Raw genomic sequence first — 14,480 nt, forward strand, 5'->3', positions numbered from 1 at the left:
GGCAGTTATTATTATTATTATTATTATTAATAAACCTTTTTAATGCCTGAAAGACTTCTAAGTTATGTAAAAAAAATATCATGTTCTAAAAAGATTGGTCAACATTAATTGTTGGGGGGACTAAAATCGTCCGTTATTTTGTTTTTACACTATTTTTGCTTAGTTTCCTTTGTTTTCACCGAAACGCCCCGTTCTTCGTCACCTCACGCGTTCCAGGCTCTTTTGAGGAAGGCTGCGCGCTTTTGCCATAAGAAAAAAACCGTGTTCTGTTCCGTGCGCAGGAGAAACCTAGAATCCTTTCCCTTCAATCGCAATAAAGACATCCTTTCACTTAAATCGCAATAAAGACGCTTGTGTTTAATACATCTTAGAGAGTTTTTTTTGTTTGAATTTTTTGGGGGATATTGGGACTAAGTCTTCCATTTGATTTTGGTTCTGGATCTGGATTTAGGTCTTTCATAGAATCTGCCGGCAGATCTAGTCGCCCATTTTTCCTGACCTTAATCACTCGTTGGTCTCGTCTTAGATTCTGGAGCCGTATGCCTATCCCATGCGTGTTAAAAATATCTCTACCCCTTCTGCTGGGAGGCTGTTCCACCTATCTAGCACACACTCAGCAAAGTAAAAACCTTCTTACATTAGATCTAAGCCTCTCCTCCTCCAGTTTTTACATTATGATCTCTTACCTTCAGTACTTTCTTAAATCCCTCTATATGTTTAAATATTTCTATGGTGCAGACTAGGAATGTAAGAAAGAAAAAAAAAAAAAGTGTCGACTTTTAGTTTTGGATTGTTCTGTGTGTCTAGAACATGTAACCGAGTGTTATTAATTCAGGAAGATGACATATTAAACTTAAGGTACATTTCCTCACTTCTCTGGTACCCATTGGGTTAAACCAAGCAGACGAGAAGTTGCAGAACAGAAAAGACTTTTGTGCGACGCGATGTTTGTTTATTAGCATCTTGGGTAGTGAAAGGAGTTTAATAAAGGTTACTTCCTTCTAACGCAGCCGCCAGCCAGGTGTACCATGAATCAGACCTTTGTACTGCGCCGTGGCATGTGTTGGTGTCGTTTTAACAAAAAAAGATGACATTTGTGGTAAAAGCATTTTGACGATGGATCGGCATTTGGCAGACCTTTAAACAGTTAAAATGGTTAAAGGCTGTAGAACCCTGCGATCCCCTCATACCCAGCAAACATTCCGAGCTCCTAGAAAAGAGAATAGATCGTCAAAATACTGTAACTATCACAGAATCCCTTCGCTGGGATCCACCAGATCCCATGTACAGAATATGATGACGCTAAATAAATCAATAATAATAATAGTATAAATTTCACATTGTACAGCAGCGTAGCCAATCAAGCCAATGACAGGAGACATTTCCATAACATCTCTGACTATCCTGCAGCTAAAGCCACCTTCCACATTCTCTCATCATAAACCCGCTGCTTACCAACCATGACTTCTACCAAGGAGAGATTTATCTATCTATCCATCCATCCATCTATCTATCCATCCATCTATCTAACATTATCTATCTATCTATCTATCTATCTATCTATCTATCTATCTATCTAACATTATCTATCTATCTATCTATCTATCTATCTATCTATCTATCTAACATTATCTATCTATCTAACATTATCTATCTATCTATCTATCTATCTATCTAACATTATCTATCTATCTATCTATCTATCTATCTATCTATCTATCTATCTAACATTATCTATCTATCTATCTATCTATCTATCTATCTATCTATCTATCTAACATTATCTATCTATCTAACATTATCTATCTATCTATCTATCTAACATTATCTATCTATCTATCTATCTATCTATCTATCTATCTATCTATCTATCTATCTAACATTATCTATCTATCTATCTATCTATCTATCTATCTATCTATCTATCTATCTATCTATATCTAACATTATCTATCTATCTATCTATCTATCTATCTATCTATCTATCTATCTATCTATCTATCTATCTATCTATCTATCTAACATTATCTATCTATCTAACATTATCTATCTATCTATCTATCTATCTATCTATCTAACATTATCTATCTATCTATCTATCTATCTATCTATCTATCTATCTATCTATCTATCTATCTAACATTATCTATCTATCTATCTATCTAACATTATCTATCTATCTATCTATCTATCTAACATTATCTTTCTATCTATCTATCTATCTATCTATCTATCTATCTATCTATCTATCTATCTATCTATCTAACATTATCTATCTATCTATCTATCTATCTATCTATCTAACATTATCTTTCTATCTAACATTATCTATCTATCTATCCATCTATCCATCTATCCATCTATCCATCTATCCATCTTTCCTCTTCTATATTTTTTCATTTTAAAAACCTTTTACTGGGAGGGAGGTAGATAAGTGGAACAGCTTCCCAGCAGAAGTGGTAGAGGTTATTACAGTGAGGGATTTAAACATGCTTGGGATTGGCGTACGGCTCCTGAATCGAAGACGAGACCAACGACTGATTAAGGTTTGAGTCTTTACAGCAGGAGAAACGGGCGACTAGACGGGGGCCGTTCTGTTGGTATATTCTGTGTCTGTGTAATAGCGCATTGTGGCTATTAAGTGTTACGTTAGGACTCTGATGTCACCTTTTTGCAGCGGCCACCAAGCGCTCCTGCGCGTTTCGCCTGGGTGGGGGTTGTAGTTGGCACAGAGTGAAAGAGTTTATCTGGAAGCTTTGTTGGCAAAGAACAGCTTAGTTCCACGTGACGGTGCGATAATGTCTCCCATACGATATGTAGTAATATATGTGAGCGGAACGCGTCGTCCCACCCGGCGCCTCCTCTTTTGGATGGGATAAGGGCTCTTGGCTGGTCGGCGGTGCGGGATTTAAAGCCCGGGGAGACACGCTGCCTCTCTGTCATCTCCAGTCTTACAGTTTAACCAACGCTGACACTTTGGAGTTTGACCCGAGATGTCGAGATTCTTGGGACCGGAACGCTCGTGCCTCGCATTTCACCCCCGCCGTATTCTCCAATTCTCTCTTTTTTGTGGAGTCTGAGGAGCGGACAGCGACCAGAACCCGGGCTCTGGGTAAGGACCGTCCGCGGGGGCCGGCGGCACGTCCCGAGTGCGCCGGGTATAGAATGTTTATGACATCCGTGTTCTTATTATGTAAACATTCCGTGTTTCCTATCCGGTTTCATGTATGTAGTTAGTTTGCAGGTGAATTTATGCCGAGTCCACATTTTCTCGCTGATCACAAAATCTTAAAGCCTTGCGTGGCCAGCGGGACAATTCAATCTCTTATTTCACGCTAAATTTTTATTGGCCAATTCGCCAAACGTGGTAGCCAACAGGTTGTCCGGATCCAGAACTTTACGGATCTACCATGATCTACGGCTCAGTAAAAAAAAATATATAGATTTACCTTCATTTTGTCTTCTTCTTGGGTTTGCCAAGGTATACGCTTGTGAGATTTGTTGGACTGCTACTCTCATCAATCTCAGCCTGCTTCCAGTATGACAGAAGGTTGTAATCCTGCAGCATCTTTTATCTTAACTATCCCCGGATCAACGCGTGGAATGTGTTAACAATATTTTTGCTAAAAAAAACATTCGGAGGGAAGGAGCGGGATTCGGAGCCAAGTTTTTTTGTTTTTTTTGTACAGCGCTGCGGATTATGATGGCGCTATATAAATCAATAAACAATAATCCTAAAAATATTCAGCAAGTATTCCCCAAAACTGTTACTTGCGGGAACATGTTTTTAAATTACAATAATTACGGTAACATTTTTAAACAAAAAGCGCCAATATTTACATCGTCTCTGGTTGTAACTAAATTTGTTTTTTTTAGTTCATTAAAAAAAAATATATATTTTCTGAAATTTGTTTCGTAAAAAGTAGGATATTTATAGCATTTGCAGCAAATACCTCCATTGGATTCAGCGAGGGGGAGGAGCTGGAGTCAGGCAGGCCAATCAAATCTGCAGCTAACTACAAAAAAAACTTTATAAAAAAATAATAATAACAATAATAATAATCATAGTAAACAAAATTTTAAAAGTGTTTATTCAATAACTGTAGTTTTTCCATGTAATTTGATTTTTCATCAGATTAACTTTTTTTAGTATCGTAAAACTTTATTTCTTGTCAAAAGTAAAAAAAAATATATATATATAATAATAATAAAAAATAAAATAATTATAATAAAAATGAACTAGTGGAAAAAGGCATTAATTGTCTATTCTGTGGAATTTTTTTTAAGATTTATCATGAAATAAAATCGAAATTTGTAATTTTATGAATTGCTTGCCCCGCAGGCACTCAGTGGTTAAACCCCGAACCAACACTTATGATTTTCCGCGATTTAGGGCGCGCCTTGTGACCTACTTCAGAATAATTGCAAAATTGCAGAACAAGCCAACTACTTTGTTACGCTTTATTAAAACAATACCGACGCCGACTCGTTCTGCTTGTAATTCCGTCTCTCTTTGTCGTTCACTTCCTGCAGGTGACTTTCGCCCGTAGCTAAACCGCACGTTACAGATCGAGCGTTTTAAGGCCGTTGGAGACATGGAGGCCAGCAGCCAGTCGACGCCCCCCCAAACCACGCCGTCCATGGACCCCTTCCCGAAAAAATCTCTGGAAGTTGTTGATATTGTCATCTTAGTCCTCTATTTTGTGTTCGTCATGGGAGTGGGTTTATGGGTGAGAAAGAATTCTTCCTAAGACCCTTCATTGTTTATTTTTTACTTATAGATTGTTAAGACCCCACCACATTCTATACATTTGTAGAACAATCACCATAGGAGGCAATCCTTGACACGGGACCCTCTCTGTGGTGTACGGGACCCTCTCTGGGCGATTCTATATAACCAGGCATCTCTCCATCTTAATTCCATTGATGTTGGCCAAGTGGAATTGGATTAAGTCTGCACACTGTAGCCAGAGCAGTGATAATTCCCGTTACAACCCTTCAATGTTTCTTATTACTTGTCGATTGTTAAGACCCCACCATATTCCATACATTCATAACATCAGAATAAGACACAATCTCTAACCCGTGACCTTCTCTGTGGTGTGAAGGTGATTCTATAGGACCTTAATTCTTTGGATGTTGGCCAAGTGGAATTGGAGAAAGCTTGGACGCTACGGCCAACGTGGATCAGTGCTAATTCACGTCATGTCTTGGGTCTTCATAACATCTCATAAAGGGAAAATAAAGGTTTTAGTGATGATAATCTCCCGTTTCTTGTTTTGTCAGTCCATGTGGCGCACCAAGAGGAACACGGTGACGGGATACTTCCTGGCTGGGAAAAGCATGGTTTGGTGGCCTGTGAGTATGACGTGGTGGCCGCTTTGTGTTCCATGTCTTCGGTTTTGGTGTTACCCGGCGTTGGAAAGTTTATGATTAAGGCAAATAGGGTCCCATTGGTGAGATCACCTTAACTATTAAAATTTATTGAAAATTAGGGCAAATGATTTCCCCATTTCCAGAGGACACTCACCTGATTGAGACTTCTGAATCATTATTGACAACCCCCCACCACCATGGGTATTGGGAAACGACCTCTTGAGAGTGAATGGGTATTCTAGTTGAGTTTGTGGACTCACATACTGGGGTCTGGTCGGGGTAAAGTAATGTTGGGTGGGAAAGATGAAGTAGACTCAGAATGTTATCACGGTCCACGGTGGCCCTTTAATTACCTCCTTTATCTCTTTTCCTCAGGTTGGTGCCTCGTTGTTTGCCAGTAACGTAGGGAGCGGGCATTTCATCGGCTTGGCAGGCTCAGGAGCGGCGTCGGGGATCGCGGTCACGGCCTACGAGTGGAATGTGAGTGCTTTACACTTAGCTGACGAGGCCCTGTGTGTACGTTTGGTACAAAGGAGGTCTTGCAACATCTTTTCCCTGGCAGTGAATGAAGCTATTGTTTCAGCGCCACTAGATTTAAAGTACAATCTTGTCAAATATTATGTTTCCTGACACAGGGAAGCCTCCTGGCCAGGAAACGTTATGTAATTATTTGTTTGTGATTGTGGTAACACAAGAGAAAATATTGCATCAAAATGTAATAAACGGCCGCCGAAGGACTTGTATGTGTTTTTTTCGAGATCAACTAAAAACGGTAATTCTTCCGCTGAAGTCTCTCTTATCTTTTGTTGCAGGGATTGTTCTGCGTCCTCGCTTTGGCCTGGTTTTTTCTACCCATATATATATCATCCGGGGTAAGAGGCAGCTTTTTTGGTTTTGTCCTGTAACCTTTAACCCCTGTGGATGCCCAAAGGGGCTAGAAGTGCCTTCTAAGTACCGGGTTTCTGTAGTATAGGGGTGGCATTACCCTTATGTCCATTAATTAGAAGTCTTGTGATTTTAACAATATCCCCAAGACTTTAATTAATTTTAAATTCTCCTGCTTTCTCTGAAAAGAAGATAAGGCTGCGGATCATCACTTTCTCAGTGTCGGTAAATAAAAAAGTTACATTAAAGACCGACCAGCGATCGGTACATGGAGCTGGAAGCCTTTTACGGCTGTTCGCTACCATGATAGCGGATGGAAGCAAACTGCCTGTCGATCTGGCTGGCGTGCTGGTAATGTTTACTTGGATGGGAACTGGAGGCATTTAAGAAAATTATTCAGTTTAGTTCATTTAATGTGTAAATTCATTTTAATTACTTTTAATTCGATTAACTTTACTTAAAGTGTAAGCTAAATTTAAAAGAGGAAAAATAAGCCTCTACCCGCGGTGCTCAGAAGGTTAAACCTATTTTGCAATGAAGGATTTCTACTATTTGCAGGTCACCACGATGCCCGAGTATCTGCAGAGACGGTTCGGAGGGAAGAGGATTCAGATCTTCTTGGCCATCTTGTATCTGTTTATCTACATTTTTACCAAAATCTCGGTAAGGAACCAAACCCTAACTCCAGAATCGATCAATGGTTAAAAAGGTTAGACACGCCAAGTGCCACTCACTAGTAGTCGCCCCATCCAACATGGCGGCGGTGGTTTTAACCATGAAATGATGTCTCTGGGATCATTTAATTGTATCTCGTCTTGACAATCAGGCTGTTTAGTTGAGGGAACTGCTAGGGGTTGAAGCTTGGACCAGTCTTGGAGAAAATAAATAAAAGAATAATACGTTATTTCAGATTCCGTTGTATACCATCCTTTATAGAAGTTACTCTGCTTGACGTTAACGCAGATACTAAGTCTCCTTACCCATCGCCATGACGTACACATACGGTGAATGTATGTAATACAACACGGTAGCCGTAATGGCGTTCTTTTGCTTCCGTCGCAGGTAGACATGTACGCCGGCGCCTTGTTCATCCAGCAGGCGTTGCACTGGGATCTGTACGTAGCCGTCTGTGGATTACTGGTAATCACCGCCATTTATACAGTCGCTGGTAAGATTGGATTATTGATACAGTCACTCGCCAGTACCGGCTACCTTCTAGACCTCGGTTTTGAGAAGATTCTCTCTTAAAACCCATTGTAACACTGTCAGTTATTCTAATAAATAAATAAAAAAATTATATATATACTTATATATATATATGTGAAATATGTTTTTTACTGAAACAGTTAAAATGAGGATCATGGCTAAGGCGTGTTGGTTGCATGTAAATATCACATAAATGACCCTGTTGTCTCTGTCCTAGGGGGGCTGGCAGCTGTTATTTACACAGACACCCTGCAGACAATCATCATGATAATCGGCGCCCTGATCCTCATGGTTTATGGTGAGTACTCCTCAATATCTTCTGGTTTTCTGGGACATTCTCGAGGGCTTTCTGTAGAATGTATCTCGGTTGTATGACTGGTCTCACCTCCCTGAACTTATTTTCAGGTTTCATAGAGGTTGGAGGTATGGAGGCTTTGGAGGAAAAGTATCCTAATGCCATTCCTAAGATCCGTAACGAAAACAGCAGTTGTGGGATACCTCGGGAGGATGCCTTCCACATCTTCAGGGACCCAGTGACCTCCGACTTGCCTTGGCCTGGTGTCCTCGTTGGGATGACCATCCCGTCGCTCTGGTACTGGTGCACTGACCAAGTGAGCGCAGAGTTCATATCATATTGTAAGCTTGGCTAAGATGCCACGGGCACGATGAAGCCCTTCCTTACCCATTCATGTTTATTGACAGGTCATTGTACAGAGGTCCTTATCGGCCAAGAATCTCTCTCACGCCAAGGGTGGTTCCCTGTTGGCTGCTTATATCAAGATATTGCCTCTTTTCATTATGGTTTTGCCAGGAATGATCAGCAGAGTTCTATTCACAGGTAAACAAGGATCTTCATAGACGCAGGTCTAACATGATTATACTGAAAGTACCCCGTGTTCCCTGGCTTAATGTTCCTCTTCATCCAAACAGATCAGGTGGCCTGTGCCGATCCCCAAATCTGCAAGGAGATCTGTGGAAACCCATCAGGGTGCTCAGATATAGCCTACCCCAAGATGGTCATTGAACTACTACCCACTGGTAAGAAGTAGCAACCGACTCTTGAGACCTCAGTTGGGATTTTGTCTGATATTAAAAGGGTCGTAAATGAATAAAATCCCTGTACACAAAAACATAATAAAATAGTAATGGGTTCTTAGGATAGCTAACAGCAATATGATTAATATATCACACTTAGGTAGACATCTTGTGGCCATTTTTTATGTCTTGAAGAATTATGCTAACCCCCCCGCTTTCATGTAACAACAAGTTGCCCTACACGCGTTAATTCACTGGTGTATCTAGGGTAACCTGGGACCATGCAAAGTCAATTATATAGGTATCAGAATGGTAGAGTATGTGCAGATAGCCTCTTAGGCTACTATGTAGCCGATGCTGTTGACCTGAGATGAACTACTTTGTGGTGGGCAGCATTCTATAAGAATTATGTCCAGAGTTCCATGGATTAAAATCCAACGATGTATTCTTCACATTTGCTATATCTGTCAAGAAAAGTGCATATACCTGGGCTCATTCTATGATAGTTACTGAAAATGGTTTATTTAGCACAAAAAACAGAGAGGCGGACACTCTTGAGGACCAAAGTCGTGCAGTCTTGAAATAGACCATCGGTTTTCCATAGTTGGCCATTTGTTGGGATACTGGGTCATGGACACTTGTCTTGGTATATATTTCTAACTTCTTAACTCTTCATCTGCCTTTACTTTTAGGATTAAGAGGTCTTATGATGTCAGTTATGATTGCTGCTCTCATGTCCTCACTGACTTCCATTTTTAATAGCGCAAGCACCATCTTCACCATGGATCTCTGGCGACACTTACGGCCACGTTCTTCTGAGTGGGAGCTCATGTTAGTGGGAAGGTACAGGAACCCGCTCACCAGTTCCCTGCCCATATGACTTATTCATTAATTGTTTCAGGTGTCTCGTAAGCTACTGTCAGACCTCAATCTTCCAGCGTTCAGAATTCTAATAACTTCAGGTTGTAGTTTTTAAAAAAACGTTAATGAATTTAGGATTTCTGCCTGGGAGAAAATTATTTAAAATCCCACTTCTTGTACAGAAGCAAGCCTGTCCTAATTATAAAGCCAATAGAACATTTAGCGTTGCTACTTTGTATCAACATCTTCAGACTAATGTCCACATCCAGCCAAAGTATTCTGAGATTTAGGCTATTATGAACAGAGTGAGGAAAGTTTCATAATTTAATTTCTTTTCTCCTAAAATATGTGTTTACTCATTTATTTTAATTCATTTTAACAACAATGTGTATTAATGACTCTTCGGTGGAGAAGTTGATGTTCTTCAAAAGCCATGATGGAATTGTCTCCTCTTTTCAGGGTCTTTGTACTGGTTCTAGTGGTTGTATCCATTCTGTGGATTCCTCTGGTTCAGGCCAGCCAAGGCGGACAACTGTTCATCTACATTCAGTCAATCAGCTCGTACCTCCAACCACCGGTCGCTGTGGTCTTCATAATGGGCTGCTTCTGGAAGAGAACTAACGAAAAGGTAAGAAAAAGATTACCGACTTCTTAAACGACTGCTTTTCAGAAAAAAAATGGGATAAAGAGGATTTTCATTTATTTTGTCAAGACTTCAAAGGGTTCTCTCAGACTCTAGACAGTTTGACAATATTTCACATAGCAGAACGTTCGATATAAGGGTTATCTTAGCCTTTTTAGGGTCCTGCTTTGTTATTTGTCGGTGGCAAAAACTGGCATGTCCATGGAGTGAGGATTTGAGAAGTTGGAAGACCCATTTTAAAGGGAAACGACCAACGGGAATACGATATTATACATAAATAATTATTTTACCGATGCTGTTTGTGGTGGCCTCGTAATGGATGGTTCATAAACTATATATATTAGATATACACCGAAGTGTGGCTTCCTTAAATCACTTAAGTATTGGAACACTAGCCTTATCGCCGAGGGCTCACTAAGTACTATTTAATGAAAAAAAAAATATTTGTTTAATAATTAATTAATATTTAGAAATAAAATATTTTTTTAAATCTTTTTTTTCCAGGGTGCATTCTGGGGGCTGATAATAGGCTTGGTTGTGGGCATCATCAGAATGATTTTGGATTTTATCTACGTGCCGCCACAGTGTGACCAGCCCGATAACCGCCCCGATGTGGTCAGATACGTTCATTACTTGTATTTCTCCATGATATTGGCGCTGCTGACCCTCATCATAGTGGTGGCCGTCAGCCTGTGGACCGAACCTCCCTCCAAAGAGATGGTAAGAGGGTCATTGTATGAATTATTTCACATCCAGTGTCTTTATTGATAATCTATTTTTTAGCCTTTTGAAAATATTTTCTGATTTTCTAATCAGTTGGGAAGATTTGAAGTTTCCCAAATTCATGAAAAAGTGAATTTTATTGGAAAAAAAAGTGTTTAATAGAAATCGGGGCAATATCTGAACTATTTAGAGATGGGATAGGGCTCAGGGTTGCTGACCCGAGACCAGATGGGCCTCCTAGAATACTAAAATAAAGAAAATTTAAAGCATTTGATATTTTTTGGTTGAGCTACCCCAATTGTGTTTGTAGATTTCCACCTTTTTTCAGCCAAAAAAAAAAAATGCTAGCAAACTATACCTTACGGTTACCTTACAGGTCAGCCGCCTTACTTGGTTTACACGATGGGACAAAGGAGAAGAAAGCATCGAGGAGGCAACAGCCACCAGAAATCTTGCAAATGGAGTGAGTTCTGTAGACAGCATCCCCGACAAAACAGTTATGAGCTCCACTGAAGAAATTCTTACCAACCCAGAAGGTAATTTCGAAAATCCTTCACAAATACAATTGTTTCTGTACATTTTTCCAGCATTCTAACCCAGAATCTAAATGGAGCGTCGTGTAGGACATGGGAACATCACAATGATCTTCTAAATCCTTTCCCCTCCTTCCTCCATCACGAGCAGTTACCTAGAACTGAATTTTATAATTATTCCTCTGATAATTTAAGTAACTTTTTTGGTGGGTGCTGATGTCATCAGCCTAAGAATTAGGACTAAGAAGGGGCGTGGTTTCAGCTTATGTCATCTTCTTGTTAATCGAGCGAGTAATTGTTCAGGGTTTGCGCCACTCGTGGAATAAGAACGTCTTATTTATATACATACTCGGGGAGGGAATAGCCTACGGAACATCGGTTTGGATCTATGGAGAAACAGGCTGATTCTGAGTAGAACATTCAGCCATTGTTTTGGTGGCTGTTGATGGTTGAGGAGAAGCTGATGTCTCCACAGGAATGGCGAGATCTACTGGATCTTCTGGAAACCCTAAATGTTCACAAAGTAGCAGATATTAATTATTGATCGATTTCATTGTATATCATCAAATCTCTTGCAGGCGGGTCATCATCGTTTGGCTCTCGCTTGAAAAAAGCCATCCTCTGGTTATGCGGGATGGACAGCAGTAATAAGGCCGCGCATGACCAAAATCTCCCGGTCCGTTCAGAACCAGCCGAAGTGTTACTCTATGAGAGCCCCCTGGCGAACCACATATTAAACTCCAACCTTGTTATCTGCTTGAGCGCAGGGGTCTTCCTCTGGGCATACTTTGGCTAACAAGAACACGGACATCCGATCTTCTAGATATTGGACACCCAGAGATGGTTTAGAACTTCATACCACAAAGAACACCATGAACTAAAGCAGATTCCTTCAACAGCATCTCCTCTTTTAAGGAAAGGTCTAATCGGGTGACATTAGTCTAGGCGTCCCCCTTTGTGCCTTCTGATCCAACCTTAAAGAATCCGAATCATAAATGGGAAATTATCATGAAGAAGGAAAACCCTTCCACGAGATTAGTTACAATATAACATCTGTGATGATACCGATATTACAGCAAACAGCATGTTGGACAAATTGTTTAAAGGTTCATCTCCTTCTGATGTCTTCCCATACATTGTCCAAGACATACAATACAGTGTAGGCTGTTCAGGCGACCGTCTGGTTTTGTAACAGTAGTAAGGAGCCATCACGAGCTTGTAATCTAATCATAGGGACCGGAGCGTCCATAGCAAATGTTTAGTTTGGCGGGTAGACACCTCATACGGAGAAGCTGCAGCATGGTAAGTTCCCTTTATGTTTAAATGTATAGGATAGTTTCGGGTCCCATCTTTATTTTTCAAGTACTACGCAATATTATCCAGGAGTCTTCCGATCGTCTATCCACGTGGTTGGGGGGGATTCTACAAATGTATTGTTACATACAGCTAAAATTTTACAAAAAGCCCATACATTGTAAGATATTGTGCAATTTTTGTAAGGAATCACTCAGGAATTTTGACCATTTTCAGCCTTACCGAATAAAATCATTGGGAATAAAAAGGGTCGGGGGGAACGTTCTACGCTCGGAATTTTGGGGGGTTTCCTACGCCTTGTTGGGTTTTGAGGGAGGTTCAACCCGTGACCTCTTGCGGATACGTGGCTTTCGAAAGGTGAAAGATTTCCTATGTAAATGTGCAATTCTAAATAAAGACATCCGCAAATTAACCGTGTTTGAGATATTTCAGCGAAAAAAAAAATGCATTTTCTGTGTACTCTGGCCAAATATCCGGTGAATTTGTGTATTTCTAAATTCTTGTTTGTATGACAGACTGATATATCTTATTATCAGTAGTATTTTTTTATATTTTAGAAAATATATATCTATTGCAATAATATTCGTCGCTGCGAGCCCCTCGTCCTATTCCTCATTATACGCTAACTCTTTCGGTGAACAAATTTAATGTTTTTGTTTCTCTGCTGCGTGAAACATAAGCAATCAATAAATGGGAAGTAAAGAGTTAATGACAACTCAACCCTTTGTCGCTTAAAGAGTTAACCATCACGTCCCATGTGACGCCTGCCCCGCCCACCTCAGCATCTGTTTACTTTTCCTTACCTGGTTACCACGGTGCATCTCCTTCCTCCCCGGTTGCCATGGGGACGCGCTCTGGTACCCGCTGCAGCATCCTCCGTCATGGCTTCCCACAGAGCTCACTCCACCAGGAGTCACTTTACCCGCAATACCGCTCTGACCTTCGCTATCGAGGCATACCATAAGGTGGGCGAGCCAAGGGTGGCTGTTAACGAGGCGTACGTTCATTTTGGGAAGAAACCCTAAAATTTTCCTTAAAATAATAATAATAATAATAAAAAGACTCCTAAGATGCTTTCTGGGGCCAAATCATCCTTAATTCTAAGTTTCTTGGCCATTGGTCTCGTCTTAGATTCAGAAGCCACACGTCTATCCCATGCATGTTTAAGCTCCTTTACTATATTAACCGCTACCTCTTCTGCTGGGAGGCTGTTCCACTCATCTACTACCACATGCCTATCCCATGCGTGTTTGAATTCGGTCACTGTATTAATATATACAGTATACAGGAACCATAACATATGGCAACAGGCACAGTGACTCAATATTAAAATCATGCAAACCAATAACAGTAACAGGAAAATGCATACGTTTAATGTACGGCTGCCCGGTGGGGGAGGGGGGGGGGGTACCTGCGGCTGTTTATGATATGTTTTTATTTATTTTTATTCAGAAGATAACACTTAATCGGCTGATTTATGTGGCGAAGATCTCCCCATCGTGTATGGATCACAGAAACATAACAGGTAAGAGACCATGTAGCGTCTTATCAGCCTTAGACTGTCAGGGTAGGTAACGCAAAAGAGTAATACCGACTAATTGTTCCGGCGATAACAGAACAGTCCTGACATGGGAGACGGGGCCAAACTTTTGCTGTCCCACCTCTGTAGAACACAAGAGACATTCGCTCACGGCTATTACTGTGCGCGAATCCTGTGATTAACCATCATGCTCTGCTCCATTGCCGGCATGCGCCATAAGTATCAGTGTTACTGCTCATTTGCCAACTCTGGAAGTCCCGCCCCTGAGGATCCTCCGCTTTTTGAATTCTGGGAGAAATGTATTTTGTATATAGATAACTGAAGTCCCTATTTTCTATCCGCGGCGTTCATTTATACAGGTTTT

The 14,480-nt window shown here is 40.5% G+C and overlaps 1 protein-coding gene across 1 annotated transcript; it reads left to right on the forward strand.

Moving 5' to 3' along the window:
- The first annotated feature begins 4,595 nt into the window (after nt 1-4,595).
- LOC149285823 (sodium/myo-inositol cotransporter 2-like) lies at nt 4,596-12,058 on the forward strand. Its single transcript, XM_089495088.1, has 15 exons — nt 4,596-4,730; nt 5,287-5,358; nt 5,752-5,856; nt 6,189-6,248; nt 6,820-6,924; nt 7,324-7,429; nt 7,685-7,765; nt 7,873-8,078; nt 8,170-8,305; nt 8,398-8,505; nt 9,195-9,345; nt 9,823-9,991; nt 10,511-10,726; nt 11,106-11,265; nt 11,841-12,058. Exons 1-15 carry the CDS (start codon nt 4,596-4,598, stop codon nt 12,056-12,058), a joined length of 2,028 nt encoding a protein of 675 aa, XP_089351214.1.
- Nucleotides 12,059-14,480: the final 2,422 nt, after the last annotated feature.

Source organism: Sceloporus occidentalis, unplaced genomic scaffold, assembly GCF_023333645.1.
Source record: "Sceloporus occidentalis isolate IW3139 unplaced genomic scaffold, rSceOcc1.0.p SCAF_76, whole genome shotgun sequence".
Lineage (NCBI taxonomy): Eukaryota > Metazoa > Chordata > Lepidosauria > Squamata > Phrynosomatidae > Sceloporus > Sceloporus occidentalis.